General features: G+C 39.1%; 2 protein-coding genes across 4 annotated transcripts in view; one reads left to right on the forward strand and one right to left on the reverse strand.

The window, feature by feature from the left end:
- Positions 1–16,080, forward strand: part of SEPTIN14 (septin 14) — an 87,158-nt gene that overhangs the window by 6,579 nt on the left and 64,499 nt on the right. The window lies entirely within an intron of this gene.
- Positions 2,867–16,080, reverse strand: part of ZNF713 (zinc finger protein 713) — a 30,179-nt gene continuing 16,965 nt past the window's right edge. For both annotated transcript variants that reach the window (XM_019921723.3, XM_073792080.1), the window contains 3 exons: positions 10,283–10,409; positions 9,863–9,955; positions 2,867–6,092 (listed from right to left, as the gene is read on the reverse strand). In XM_019921723.3, the coding sequence (XP_019777282.3) occupies positions 5,050–6,092; positions 9,863–9,955; positions 10,283–10,409 (1,263 nt within the window). In that variant the 3' untranslated portion in view covers positions 2,867–5,049. The remainder of the gene's footprint in view (positions 6,093–9,862; positions 9,956–10,282; positions 10,410–16,080) is intronic.

Here is a 16,080-nt window from a genome sequence, read left to right on the forward strand (position 1 = left end):
GCCCAGATTTTGGTCTTTTCTACTACTCTGTACTAAAAGAATCTAAAACTCTTTGGGCAGGAGGTGGAGGAGGAATCTATTCTCACATCTTGGGAGTTGCCCAGCAGTCTAGTGGTTAAGAGTCCACACTTCCACTGCATGGGGTGCAGGTTCGATCCTTGATTGGGGAACTGTTATCCCAGATGCTGAGTGCGGCCAAAAAAAAAGACAGTATACTCACATCTTGGAGCAGTGAAAATTTTGGATTGGGTTTGGACCACCTTACCTCCAAAAATGAGAACGTGTTTACAGATAACAGATAAAGTGCTAAGAGTTAAAAGAAGCTAGCTTAATGCAGCTTCCACTGGCCAAGTTCTCACAATTTGAGCATTTAAAAAAATGGTTAATTGGAATTGCTTGTTATGTAAGAGGCCAAGTGTTCATAATGATGCTCAAGTCAAGTGTGTTATAACAGTCATAAAAGGATGATTGTAAATGGTATGTATAATTCAATACTGATCTTAAAAAGTAATATATATATTTCTTGCTAAGTATGTGCATATGTACATATACATGCATGTATGTGTATATATGTATTTGTTCCTGTTTAATCAGTTAAGAAGAAACAAAGGGGTGTTGGGCAAGCCAGATAATCCTGGAAAATGTTGAACCATATCAAGAAATAGGAAGAACCAGACAGTCACTCAGACCAAGTAGAAAGATGGTTCAACAGTTAATCACCTCTAACAGTTACATACAGTAAACAAGCAGAAAGTTGGTTGCAGTATGTTGCAAAATGATGAAGTAGCCAAATGTTCTATAGACGAAAACTGACAACAAAACTTGCATTCTTCTGGAAGGAGCTGGATAGCCTCATTAATTATCCTAATGATGCACATAAAAGCTTTAAATAATGCTAGCCAGCGAGATCACCATACCATAATGACAGGCCAATGGGCCAGATGGTTATGGGAAAGTTCAAGTGTCAAAAATTTACAATCTATATAAAAGTAGGGTCTTAAAATGTCCCATGACATAACAAGTGATATTTTGTTATAAAACGAGACCAAAGAATATTTGGTCTGTGCAACTAGGTTTTATGGATGACCTAACTAAAGATCAGACAGTTGCTAACCCATAAATTTCAACTTAATTTGTCTGTTACAGTATTATTCTTATTTTGGGTTGAATAAGATTACTAAAATCTGAGGAAGGTAGACAAATAATACCTGGTAGAAAAACGTAAACCTAGGAACATATGAAAATTGGAACCCTGGGAAAATATTCAAATAAGGATAAAAACATCAAGTCCATGGATTTAACTTTATTTTTTTATAAATTTATTTATCTTATTTATTATTTTTGGCTGTGTTGGGTCTTCACTGCTGCACGCGGGCTTTCTCTAGTTGTGGCAAGTGGGGGCTACTCTTTGTTGCGGTGCGTGGGCTTCTCATTGTGGTGGCATCTCTTGTTGCGGAGCATGGGCTCTAGGCACGTGGGCTTCAGTAGTTGTGGCACACGGGCTTCAGTAGTTGTGGCATGCGGGCTTCAGTAGTTGTGGCTCATGGGCTCTAGAGTGCAGGCGCAGTAGTTGTGGAGCACAGGCTTAGTTGCTCTGCGGCATGTGGGATCTTCCCGGACCAGGGCTCGAACCTGTGTCCCTTGCACTGGCAGGCAGATTCTTAACCACTGCACCACCAGGGAAGCCCAGAGTTAACATTTTTATAACTAGTTTCAGTATAATTATTTTTATAATCTGGGTACCTCTTACCTGTTTCTTAATGTGTTTAAGGCACTTAATAAAATTTGAAATTAAAAAAAAATTTATTTATTTTATTTATTTATTTTTGGCTATGTTGGGTCTTCATTGCTGCGCGTGGGCTTTCTCTAGTTGTGGCGAGCAGGGGCTACTCTTCGTTGCGGTGCACAGGCTTCTCATTGCAGTGGCTTCTCTTGTCATGGAGCACAGGCTCTAGGCACGTGGGCCTCAGTAGTTGTGGCACACAGGTTCAGTAGTTGTGGCTCACGGGCTCTAGAGTGCAGGCTCAGTAGTTGTGGTGCACAGGCTTAGTTGCTCTGCAGCATGTGGGATCTTCCCGGACCAGGGCTCGAACCCGTGTCCCCTGCATTGGCAGGCAGATTCTTAACCACTGTGTCACCAGGGAAGCCCTAGGTTTGTGATTTTAATGAAATGTTTACATGTGTTTAAATCTGATCAGTGTTTAAAAGAGTAGGGATATCTAATTTTAGAAATTCTTAAGTTTTTATTATTTGCACATCTATGAATAATTAGAGGAATGTTGGCTGCTTAAAGAATGTCAGTTGTTTCCTTAAATTAATAAATTGAACATTAATCAAAATCCAGATGAGTATTTTTCTCCAACCCATAAGCCCTTTGGACATAAGAGAATCTATCAACATGGTAATCCTTTTATACTCTGAGGTTCAGAGAAAGAGTCATATGAATTTTTGTGTTGAGCAGCAATCTCTCATTTTATTAATTTTAATATAGTTATCAAATGTTTTCAGAGTGCTATAAAACACTGTTCCAGGCACTGTTTGTATCCACTGGATTAGAGTAACATGATCCATGTTCTAGTGACATTTCAGTCCAAGAAACCCTGAATAATAAATCACTTATTATTATGTCTAAGCTGAAGTATCTCTTTTCATAAAAAAAAAGGCAACAACACCTGGTTGGATGGACCAAATGAATTAATATATGTAAAAGGGTAATATCTTGCCCTCCTAGACAGAAATAAATCATACCAACAGGTTTCTGAATGAGTACTACTCCTATGGCTTCCTTGAATTTTGATGTAATAAATATACTTAGGATTCATGTAACTTGGAACATGTTGAAGACAACAAAGGACATGAGAACGAATTTGCACCAGAATGACACAGTTTACTGTACAGTTAACATAAGCATAATCATTTATGACCCTAAGGATATATAATAGGCTTCTAATTTTATAATTCCTATTTATGAAGAATTGCTGAAAATCCATGGCCAACTGGTCTTCTTCAGTCCCGACTCCTCTTTTCTGAAATTGTCCAAATTCTGCTGATCCTCTCCTGAAAAATCCCACACTGCTCTCCTTCTTCCCCTGTGCTGAGATACACTGCCTTGTATTGAAGCCCTTAGCACTCTTTGTGGATTATTCAGCTTTTTTCCCCCCTCTGGTTGCAAAATTAAACTTTGATCAAAGGCTTCACCAGTTGTAATTAACCATTAATTCTTTTCATACATACCTCTGCTATCTGAGACTTTGCCTTGGCTCACTCTCTCTTCCTGAAACCTGAGTGCTTTATACTCTGCCTCCTTAGGGTAAATAAATGTTCAATGTAGATCCTTTTGGTGAAAAGACACTTCCAGAACTTATCTGTCTTGACAATGGATCTCCATTTCACAGATATTTGAACACAAAATATTATTAGAAATCCTCCATGACTACAGTAACTTGGGGTTTTATTAACTATTTCATCCACTGATGCATGGGACATAAATGTACTTTGAAAAGTTTAACTTCCATGGTGAAATGAATTCATTTCATTACTTTCTTGGTTTTTAGTGTTTTAAGTTTAAAAAAAATTTAAATCATTCCAGCTTTCACTTAAGGCCTATGATATCTAGTCCTTCACAGGGAAAAAAAAAATGGCAAGTCTTGAGCTGGGAGATATGTTAGAAGGAAGGTGAGAAAGCAAGGGGACTGCATTCTTACTTAGCCTCATGGCTTCTTCAGCCGTGCCTGAGAAGACCAAGAGAAAAACAGAAAGCCAAGAAACAGAAGCAGCCTCCTAGTTGCAGCTATTCATGGCTTGTGACAGTTTATATTTATGATGCTTTGTAATGTCAAAAAGTGATTTCTGTCAAACAAGGCAGTAATCATAAAAATCAAATTAAAACACCTTAAATTCTTTTTGGAAAAAGGTGGTACATAAATATATTTCAATAAATAAAATGAATTAATAAGCCAATTAGCAACACTTCCTTAGTTGTTTATATAAGCCAGTAAGGCTCTTCCCTGGTTCTTAGCCTCAGTGTGGCACCACCACTCATCCTCTTTTATGGTACCCTACTTCTGTCTTCCACAGTGGTGCAGGGAGGTGTAGGAATTCTTATAAAGCCCCTGTCATTATAAAATAAAACCTCCTCTCTATTCAAATCTGCAGTAATAACAGAAATGACAATTTTAGTTCAAAAATCTATGTTTGCTACAGGGAACTTTAAAGCTAGAATAATAGGATAGAAAAGTAGACTTCTCTGAATCACTTTTCAAAGTTCATCAATATGACCCTCAGTCTCCTCCAAGACTCTTCTTAAAGATCCTAGGACCCGTTTGATGAAAATAATGCAAGGATTCCTAAAAAATAACATAATACTGCCATATCCTCTCACATGGCTTCTCAAAAAATGGTCAGAAGACTTAGGTGGTACACCAATGGATATTTTCAATTTCAAAGTTATATATTTATTTTGATGGAAATTAGAATATAATTAGCATACAGAACTCACAATTTCCATAAATAATATTTCCTAGGACAAGGCTAAAAATTCTGAGTCCCTTTAAAGGAAAATATTAAGTAAACACTGAATATGGTAAAATCTGTAAAGGATGCATACAAATGACTGAAGTTTAAGAAATATTGCTCTTTTCTATTGATTTCAAGTTTATGTGACTGGTTATACTATATCATTGCCTTGATTAATCAGTGTTTATATAATTTAAAAACTTTATGCTATAAAAATCAGAGGGGAATAATCATAGGTTATTGCCTACAGGATTTCTGGTCATTAAGAAAAGTTTTAAAACATGACTCCTCATATAATCTTGTTTATAAAATAAATTACTTTCACTACTTATAACCTGTCCTGGGAATATAATATGCTACTAGTTTAAGGTCTAAATTTATTTGGCTTCTACACATTAAAAGTTTATCTATAACCTTTCTCCCCACTATGAATAATATGATATTGCATGGGATGAAAAGGTCTGACCAAAATTTTCCTACATTTATATATTCATATGAGTCCCTTACCCCACCCCCACCCCCGCCAGAACAAAGCTAAAAATTCTGAGTTATGTGCTGAGGAGTAAGTGAAGGACTGTGGCTTAAGGTTTTCTCACATTTATTATATTCACATAATTTCTTCCGAGTATGGATTTTCCTATGTTGATTAAGGTGTGCACTCTGGCTGAAGGCTTTTTCACATTCATTACATTTATAGGGTTTCTCTCCTGTATGAGTTCTCTCATGCTGATTAAGATGTGTCCTTTGGCTGAAGGCTTTCCCACAAAAACTACATTCATAAGGTTTCTCTCCAGTATGAAGTCTATGATGTTCCGTAAGGGATGTGATACGGCTAAAGGCTTTACCACACTGATTACATTTATAGGGCTTCTCTCCAGTATGAATTCTCAGATGTTGAGTAAAGGATGAATGTTGACGGAAGGCTTTCCCGCATTCATTGCATATAAAAGGTTTTTCTCCTGTGTGAATTCTCTGATGTTGAATAAGATGTATCCTCTGGCTGAATCTTTTCCCACATTCATCACACTTATAGGGCTTCTCTCCTGTGAGTACTATCTGAGGTTGAGTAAGAGATGAGTTTTGGCTGAAGGCCTTCCCACACTCACTGGGTTTCCCCTCAGTATGAATATGAGTAGTAAGAAGAATATGTTGATTGAAGATTTTTCCACACTCATTATATTCATAAGGATTCTCTCTTACATAGTTTCCCTGATAGTAAGTGAAGTCTGAAATATGCTTGATGCTATTTCCTTGTGTGTCAGAATTAACGGGTATTTTAATTGAAGGAATTCTCTGATGCATAACAAGGTTTGAGTTCAGATTATAGTTTTCCCCAAATCTATTACATTCAAGGCTTCTCTCCTGTGTGATCTTTTTGTGGGTGAAAGATACTTGTCCTAAATGTCTCTGCTGGTTTTCTTGGTTAGATTCTAACCGGTAATCAAAATCCCAGAGTCCACCTAAGATGGAATACCAGAAACTGTCTCCTGTTAATCTCTCCATTAGCATGTCACAGGTTTTATTTTCATCAGAAATATTCTGGTTTGATTTTTTTATTTCTGGACTATTCTCCCCATCTAAAAGAAATTCAGAACATATAAACACTTTTCAGTATTCTCTGTTTTGTAAAAGAAATTATTGCATAGTGAATTACCAAATGAAACTGACAGTAATGCAGACAAGGCAAATGTGGCATTAAAAGTTTTGAAATATGGCCATGTAACAGGGGAAAGACTACAGAAGGATGACGAGAAGCAGTGAGCAGGTGGAAATTTTAAAATATGTGTGGTAATCATAAAAAGAAGAGATCAATCAGGAGCATACATAGTCGAAAGGAAATGGAAAGAAGAATAAGAAATATCAGGGTAAGGTCTGTGTTCAGAGGTGGGAGACAGAGACGACTACTTAGAGAAGACAGGTCCAAGTCCAAGACCTTCTAAATCTCACCTGTGGATTATTCTATTATAATACCAACTACTGGTTTATTTTAAAAGTATGTCTTCTGATTTTTAATCTTTTGTTTAAAATGATAAAACTAATACTTGCTTATAGTAACATATCCAATGTACAAAGTAAGAATTCCACCCCCTAAATGTAATCATTGTTAAGTTTGGAGCCTCTCTTGCCAGATTTCTCCTATATTCACATAAATATAAATGTAACCATATTTTGAACAAGCATGACACATGGATTGTGGTAAAAACAAAATTTCATTTCAGTCTCCCACTGCTTCTTTAAACTTTATTTAGTGGGGGTATTTTTCCTCTGCTTCTGTATGAAGATTTGGGCAGGACCCATGCTCTTCCTTTAATTATTAGGTAACAGATACTCCTACTCTTACATAACGTTGCAAACAGTCTCTATTCAGTAATTAAAGTGTTCAGTCATGTATAGTATTCAAAACTTCAAAATTAATCCCTCTCCCCTTCCTTGGGCTGTTACAGAGTCAATATTCCTCCTTCTCTCTCCCTGGCTCTCCCCCCCCTACTCCTTCCCTGCTAGTCTTTTCCCTGCTTCTACTCTGCTTATTTCTCCCCTTAACTATTTCCCTATACACCTCTTCCTTCACTCACTAACTCTTGTTTAATTCCCTTCTAACAAGAGTTGGAGGGTAGCAGCTGTGTGGAGGGAAGAGAGATCAAGAGATAGGCCAGTTTTTGTACAGTAGCTTCACATTCTCAGCTTGGTGGATGTTTAAAACAGACTCACTTTTGGGAACTTTTATGACTCTTGGAAGGTTCTAGCTAGACCCCTCTCTCTCCAGTCATTTCCGTGATCTAGGATAGATATATTTCAATTTTGGGTAATCCCTTGGGACCAGCCTTAGGGCATGAATGAACCCTATTGGACGAGATCATGTTGGCTGACTCATGAAAACACTCATAATACCTTGTCCCAACAAAACTTGGGTAGCGCAGACTGATCCTAACTCAGCAGCTTCTCCTGGCTCACCCATCAAAGCCATTTCCTTAGTCAGAGTCAGCTGTTCTCAGGCCTTGTACTGCTTTAGCCTTCTCAGATGTGAATCATGCACTAGTCCTGGTCTTCTACCCGCAGGGGAGGTATATACAAAGCTGTACGAGTGGTCCCCTTGAAGCTGGCACATATGCTTATGGTCAAGGACACTTGACAGCAAAAGAGGCAACATTAATAAATAATTATGCCAGCAACTGTCCTGGGAAAATAAAATAGAATTATACCATAATACTGTTTTTTATTTTGCTTTCTTACATTATTGCATAGCATGAACACACTTCCATGTCATCAAATACATTTCTACATAATTTTTAAAGGACTGTAAAATATCCAATTTTATGGATGTGCCAAAGTCAATTCACATTTAGGTTACTTCAGGCTTATTCTTATCACAAATGATGAGTTAGTTGGCTGAACATGCAATAGAAATTTTAAAAAGAAAAAAAAGTCCAAGTCAGAAAATAAACTTACTCTGGTCAAGAATTAAATTATAGGTGGAAAAAATGTGATTTAAAGGATTTATTTTAAACCAGTTTATCATTTCAACCGAATTATCAACTGGACCACTTTATTTTCAGATAAAATGCTTTTGTCTGCTCAGGAACTTTGGCTCTAAAACGGTTGGAATAATTGGCTGGAGCTCAGAACACTGTCTTTTCTATTCTCTTAGCATCAAAATCCACAGGCTGCTGACCTGGCTCCTGGCACCACAGGTAAGTGTGGTGCTCTAGGCTCCTACAGCCTAGGAGTAGATTTCAGGGCATTCACTGCCTAAGGCCTATCTTCCAGAACTTTCATTTATCCCTGGAAACAGGGCAGCCTGATCAACATACCAGGAGGAGTGATAGTGCATGAAATGTACAGGCACTGCTCCCCCATGGTAGACACCCTCAAGGCACATCAGATATTCAACCAAAGGGTTGCCACCCAGCAAGACGCCAGGGGACAGGGTCTAGACTCCAGATGGAGACAATGATTATCTTGGGCTTTAAAGCAGTTTTGAAAAACAAACTCTAGTCTCTTTGCTCCAGCTCCTCACCTAACCCGAGCCCCTATGTTAGTAGACATGACTGCAACTGCCCTTAAGAGGAGGGTGGGCAATGCTAAGGATGAACACCCTCATCAAGCATTATACAGGGGCTTCCCTGGTGGCGCAGTGGTTAAGAATCCGCCTGCCAATGCAGGGGACACAGGTTCGAGCCCTGGTCCGGGAAGATCCCACATGTCACGGAGCAACTAAACCCATGCACCACAACTACTGAAGCCTGTGCTCTAGAGCCTGCGAGCCACAACTACTGAGCCCGTGCACCTCAACTACTGAAGCCCACGTGCCTAGAGCCCGTGCTCCACAACAAGAGAAGCCACCACAATGAGAAGCCCGCGCACTGCAACGAAGAGTAGCCCCCACTCACTGCAACTAGAGAAAGCCCGTGCGCAGCAACGAAGATCCAATGAAGCCAAAAAAAAAAAAAATGATAGCATGACATTCATAAACACAAATATAATCTAAAATCTGGGAAGAGAATGTGGGTGAAATACTGAGGCTAGAAATGTAGAAATGGGAAAATGAACATAGAAAGGCCACTTAAAAGCATGATACTACAGAGTGAACACCAAGTCCATAAGAATATATGCCTTTAGAAGAATAAGGAGGGAGAGAGGGTATTTAAAGGAGCAGGTAGAGAGACAGGGGAGAGGCCAGAAGAGGCAAGAATGGTGTGTATCACAAGCCAGAGTGTACTTTCAAGAAAGTCAAGTCAGCACAGTTAAATGCAACACAATCATAGGAGACAATAACTGTGGTTTTTTAGTCACTGGATTTGACTGGAAGGAAGTCAGGGGTAATCTCCAAGAAAACAATTTTAGTAACACTGGTAGTACACCTTTGTCACATCACAAAGGTGAGCTAGAGAATTAGAACTGAGGCTATGGGTTTTAGACAAGTTTAACGTGTTTGATAATAAAAAGAAAAACAAAAGAACGAAAAATGGGTAAAAATGGCAGAGGATTTTTGATATGGAGAAGAAAAAGATTTAAAGAATACCGAGAGGATGTATGAATAAAGAGAGAAAGAAAATGCGTCATGGAGATTTGCAACATCAAGGTATTTATGGACATCCAAACTAACACCTTCAAAATAAATCTGTGTTGTGTAAGTTTTTAAAATAATAAGTATATATTATCTGTTTAATCAGAAAAAAAGTAAGAGAGTCATTTCCACTTTGGAAAAATGTCAAATATGAACTGAATTTTTAAGAAGCATGCCTCTTTAAATCCCAGAGGCAGATGTTTGTAACACACTCAGTTAAGTATTTCAAAAGCGACTATTTTCCTTCACTGAGGTGCAAACACCCAAATGCTTGCTTCTCACCTGGATGAGTGTCTGGTGGGCTGTCTCTCTCCATCATCCACTGCTCCTCCTGCTCCAACTGAGTGATCACCTCCGGCTTATAAAGTTCATGCCCTATTCATGGGAAAAAATGTGTATCTTAGAATTTTATACTGGGAACAAAAATCTCTCTCAGAACTCATTTCCAACCTGTTTAATCTATAGGGCCTCCGGATTTGGAAAGGGGAGGCTTCAGAGGCAGCAAACTAAAGCTACCCATCTCAAAATCAGGACCTTTTACCTGAGAAGAAAGCAAAAAACAGAGGTCTCTGTCTCCAAAACTGATTAGCATTCTTCCATCCTGGCCTGAACTATATACACAAAAGCTTCGAAGGTTTTCACTACTAAAGGAAAGAAACCCATGTAGAATGAGTTCCAGTCTTACAGGGATGCCATCCTTACCCAGTGCAACCAGGTTGCTATAGTTCTCCAGCATCACGTCTCGGTAGAGGTTCTTCTGAGCAGGGTATAGCTGGTCCCACTCCTCTCTGGTGAATTCCACAGCCACATCCTGGAATGTCAGTGATTCCTGAAACACCAAGTACATCCTTGCTCAGCCAGAAAACTTTTTTTTACAGGGGCCCTTAGGGGAAGAGGCAAAGGTGCTGCAGTAGACAAAGGTTAGGATGTCTAAAGAGTTGTGCTGAAAGTCTTCAGGGCTCTGAGTAATCCAGGTCAAAATTTTGGAAGCAACAATTCTATCTTCTATCATCTTTCAAGACAGATTTAAAAACATGCATGAAATAATGCTTGCTTTTAGGCTTTTTACAACCTGCTGCAGAGGAAACTCTCTCGTATCATCTAAACAATTAAAAAGCTACATGGAAAATTCATGCTATTAAGATTTCAGAATTGAAAGAATTCAGGATATGTTGAAATAGTGAAAGTAGGTATCAAGTTGGTGGATCATGTGTACAACCTTAACAGATTTTTAAGCTTTAGACAGAAGAGGAGAGAGAATATTCCAGTGTGTTTAAAAAGAAAAAAAAAAAAAAAGGCAACAAGGGCAAATAGGTTGAGAGTAGAAGGCACGTGATGCATGTTGGGATCAGTAAAAGAAAAAGCCCATCCTCTCCCTTTCTCTTTCTATAATTTTCCTGGACTGTTTAAGAGTAAGTTGCAGAGGGACTTCCCTGGTGGCGCAGTGGTTAAGAATCCGCCTGCCAATGCAGGGGACACAGGTTTGAGCCCTGGTCTGGGAAGATCCCACATGCTGCGGAGCAACTAAGCCCGTGCGCCACAACTAACTGAGCCTGTGCTCTAGAGCCCGTGAGCCACAACTACTGAGCCTGCGTGCCACAACTACTAAAGCCCGTGCTCCTAGAGCCCGTGCTCCGCAACAAGAGAAGCCACCCAATGAGAAGCTGGCGCACCGCAACGAAGAGTAGCCCCCGCTCGCGGCAACTAGAGAAAGCCTGCGAGCAGAAACAAAGACCCAACGCGGCCAAAAATAAATAAATAAAAATAAATAAATTTATTAAAAAAAAGAGTTAAGTTGCAGAGGTGATGCCCCTTTACCCCTAAAAAATTTGTTTATTTCCTAAATACAAGGAATTATCTTACGTAACAACAGGATAATCAAAATCAGTAAATTAACATCGATACAGTGCTGTTGTCTAAGCTATATACTTATTCAGATTTCACTAAATGTCCTAATAATGTCCTTTATAACAAAAATCAAGATTTTTGATTTCTTGTATCTTTTGTCTCCTTGAATCTGCAGCAGTTCCCCAGCCCTTCTTTGTATTTCCTAACACTGACATTTTGAAAACACAGGCTAGTTATTTTGTAGAATAAACCTCAATTGGGGCTTGTCTAATGTCTCATCATGAGCAGATTCACACTATGCATTTATGGCAGGAATAGTTCAGGAGCGATGCTGGGTTCTTCTCAGTGAATTGTACGCATTGTTGACTAGTTCCATTACTGGCAATGTTAACTTTGATAATTTGGTTAAGGTGGTTACCTACCAGTAATTTCCCTTGGAAGATTACTATTGAATTCTGTAATTACTAAGTTTCTTGTGGGGGAGATACTTTGTTCCTCCTCAAACTTTCACCCACTCATTTTGGCTTTCACTGATAATTCTTGCCTGAACCAACTGTAATTTTCATGGTGCTTTTCTAATGCCAACACTCTTTGTACATTATTAGTTGGCTTTCTACTGTGCTGAAGAAGTTTCCCTTCCTATTTATTCATTAATTTATATGAGGTGGATTTACTTACTTATTTTATTCTTTAAGTTATAATCATTTACTATCACTATTTTAAAAATGCTCAGATGGTCCTAGATTTAGCCAGAAGCAGCCCCTTCAAACTCGCTTCTTTGTTCTTTTGAAATGTACCTATCATTCTTTGAGTACTTTACTTTTTGGGATAGAAAGATGTTCTTTCAAGGCTCATGTTGTGCTTTTCCTGCTCCAAACCTGGAATCAGCCATTTCTCAAAGGATCCCTGATTCCTTCTAATGGTCAAATACTGAGCAGCTCTGCTTCCCATTAGAAGATCTACAGGGTCACAGTCTGTCATGTTCTGCTCTGTTGGTCAAATATTGAGTGGCTATGTCTGGTTCCTTTTAATGGAGAATGGCACTTGGACACCAATATCTGGGCACTAGATGTGTCCAATGCTGCTGGAGTATTACTGCTTCTAGGCCCTCTCAGGGGTCGCACCTGGGAAAGAGAGGAATATACATAATGATGTATGTATACACACACAACTCCATACCCAATTCTGTATTTAGTTATATGTATTAAAACCCATGAGTCCACACTGACACCTCTAATTCTAATCCAACATGGCAAGGTTCATTCCATCCGCCTCTCTTTTCATATCTGTAATTCCCTTCTCTGACCATGAGAAACCTGGCTCCTATTATGCACAGTGAATTTGCTTATTTGCTCAATCCTAGAATGTAAAGAAAGTGGTTTCAGTATTGCTAACACGTGCCTCAGTGCAAAACAAGCTTACAAATGAGAGTTCACTGTTTAGAACTGTTTTGCTTTTAGCCTGAGGACATAGAGTATACATAACTATTTAGGTTCAAAAGTTAACTCCTTTTCGGTGTGGATATATCAGTAATTTGAAGTACAGTTTGGTTCAGTTGTTTCTGTTTGTATTCAATTTTAAGCCCTCCTCCCATACCACCCCACTCCATTCCCTCTTTTTCACCCCAGTCCCATATAAGCCCTACAAGTAACCAAACTCATTAGACTCAAGTTTACCCTTCCAATGTCTCTTTTTGCTCAAACAAGCAAATAGATCTATATGCATATTTTTAAGATATTAATTTGTTTTTGCCGGGTCTTAGTTGCAGCAGGTGGGCTCCTTAGTTGTGGCTCACGGGCTCCTTAGTTGTGGCACGTGAACTCTTAGTTGCAGCATACATGTGGGATCGAGTTGCCTGACCAGGGATCAAACCTGGGCGCCCTGCATTGGGAGTGCAGAGTTTATCCAGTGCACAACCAGGGAAGTCCCTATATGCATTTTTTTTTTTTTGGTACGCGAGCCTCTCACTGTTGTGGCCTCTCCCATTGCGGAGCGTAGGCTCCGCACGCGCAGGCTCAGCGGCCATGGCTCACGGGCCCAGCCGCTCCACGGCATGTGGGATCTTCCCGGACCGGGGCATGAACCCGTGTCCCCTGCATCGGCAGGCAGACTCTCAACGACTGCGCCACCAGGGAAGCCCTATATGCATATTTTTATTTCCTCTTCTTTCTTACACAAAAGTAGCATTTTACAAATACTCTTTTGCACTTTGATATTTTTTCACTGAACAGCTTATCCTGGAAATCCCTCCACATCAATTCATAGATATCTTCCTCATTCTTTTTTATAGCGGGATGGGACAGTGTGAATGTTCCACAATTTATTTAACTAGTCTATTAACAGACATTTTAGCTGCTTTCTACTCTCTTGCTACTACAAATCATGCTGTAATGAATTATCTTTTATGTATATTATTCTGCAATTGCATGTAAGTCTACCTCTAGAATCCAAAAGAGCATATGAATCTGCAATTTTGATATATATTGTCAAACTGACCTCCACAGGGGTTGTATCAGTTCTGTAATTATCTATTGCTGTATAACAATCCACCCCCAAATTTAGTGGCTCAAAACAACAACAATCATTTATTTTGCTCACAGAATCTGTAACATGCGCAGGACTCAGTGAGACTAGCTCATCTTTGTTCCATTTTGTTTCAGCTGGGGCGGCTCAACTTTGGGCTGTAGGATTCACTTTTAAGAGGCTCATTCATGTGGCTGGCAAGTTGGTGCTGGCTGTCAGCTGTGAGCTCAACCAGGGGCCTCAGGTTCTCTCCATACGGGCCTCTCCACAGGCTGCTTGGGCTTCCTCACGGCATGGTAGCTGGACCCCAAATGCAAAACTCCCAAGAGAACCAGCTTTCATCATCCAGCCTCAAGAGTCACATAGCTTCACTAAAAAAAGAGGTGATATATGTATATGTATAACTGATTCACTTTGCTGCACAGCAGAAACTAACACAACATTGTAAATCAACTAGACTCCAATAAAAATTTAAAAAAAAAGAAAGAGAGTCACATAGCTTCAGTTCCACCACAGTCACAGGCCTGCCCAGATCCAAGGGGAAGTAACACACTCCCACATCTCTTGATAGAAGAGGATTTAAATCATAGTATATGAGGAGCCTATGGAATGGGAGAAATTGTGCCATTTTCAGAAAATACAATCTGCTACTGTCTACCCTCTGAATGTAAACATTCACATCCCTCCTACATGCAAAATACACTCATCTTCCTCAAGACTCCCATGTTTCACCCCGTTAGAGCGTCAGTGTGAAGTCCAGGATCTTGTCACCTGTATCAGGTCCACATGCAGATGAGGATCTTTGAGCACAGTTCCTCACGTACAGTTCCTTGAAAGCTTTCTCCCTATTTTTCCTTCTGTGAGCTAAAGAAGTAGTTATCTGGCCCCCACCCTCTACCCTTCACAAACTCGAAGTGGTGGGAAAGGCATAGAAATAACCACTAGAGACACTCCCATTCAAGTACACAGCAATTCATAGCAATTCTAAAATGTAGCTGAGCTGGGCACGTGTTGAGAGATGTGAATGACAAATAGTTTTATTTTCAAGCTCAGTAATTCCTGGTTCCTTTATATTTATTTTTTAAAAATTTAAATATTGTTTATGTACAATATTATATGCTACAGGTATAGAGTATAGTGATTCACAAATTTAAAGGTTATACTCCATTTATAGTTATTATAAAATACTGGCTATATTCCCTGTGTTGTATATCCTTGTAGCTTATTTTATACATAATAGCTTATACCTCTTAATCCCCTACCAATTGTATTGCCCCTCTCTGCTTCCCTCTCCCCAATAGTTTGTTCTCTATATCTGCAAGTCAGCTTTTTTTGTTTTATTCACTAGTTTGTTGTGTTTTTTAGATTTCACGTGTAAGTGATATCATACAGTATTTGTCTTTCTCTGACTTATGTCATTTAGCATAATGCCCTCCAAGTTCATCCATGTTGCTGCAAATGGCAAAATTTCATTCCTTTTTATGACCGAGTAGTATTTTGTTGTGTATATATATACCACATCTTTATCCATTCATCTGTTGATGGACACTGAGGTTGCTTCCACATCTTGGCAATTGTAAATGCCACTCTGATCACTGGGGTGCATGTATCTTTTCAAATTAGTGTTTTAGATTGCCGGGTCATGTGGTAGTTCTATTTTTAGTTTTTTTGAGAGACCTCCATACTGTTTTCCACAGTGGCTGCACCAATTTACATTCCCACCAACACTGTATGAGGGTTCCCTTTTCTCCACATCCTTGCCAAAATTTGTTATTTGTGTTCTTTTTGATGGCAGCCATTCTGACAAGTGTGAGGTGATATCTCATTGTGGTTTTGATTTGCATTTCACTGGTGATTAGCAATGTTGAGCATATTTTCATGTCTGGTTCCTGTATATTTCTTTTTTTATCTTCTTTTTCCTCTAGCATTTTACTTTAGGCAGTCAGAAGCTGCCAGTTGGCACTTTCAATCTTCTACCTGTAAATCTCAAGTAGATCGTTGAGTCCATTAAGTATATTTCCTATTTTCCTTGTTACTGAAGGTGACAGTGTTGACCAAAATTCCTCTTCAAGCTTCCCCTTTCCTCCAGCTCATAGTAAGATTTTCCTTATTATCCTTTAAGCCTTGTG

Source organism: Tursiops truncatus, chromosome 15 (genome assembly GCF_011762595.2).
Source record: "Tursiops truncatus isolate mTurTru1 chromosome 15, mTurTru1.mat.Y, whole genome shotgun sequence".
In the NCBI taxonomy this organism is placed as follows: domain Eukaryota; kingdom Metazoa; phylum Chordata; class Mammalia; order Artiodactyla; family Delphinidae; genus Tursiops; species Tursiops truncatus.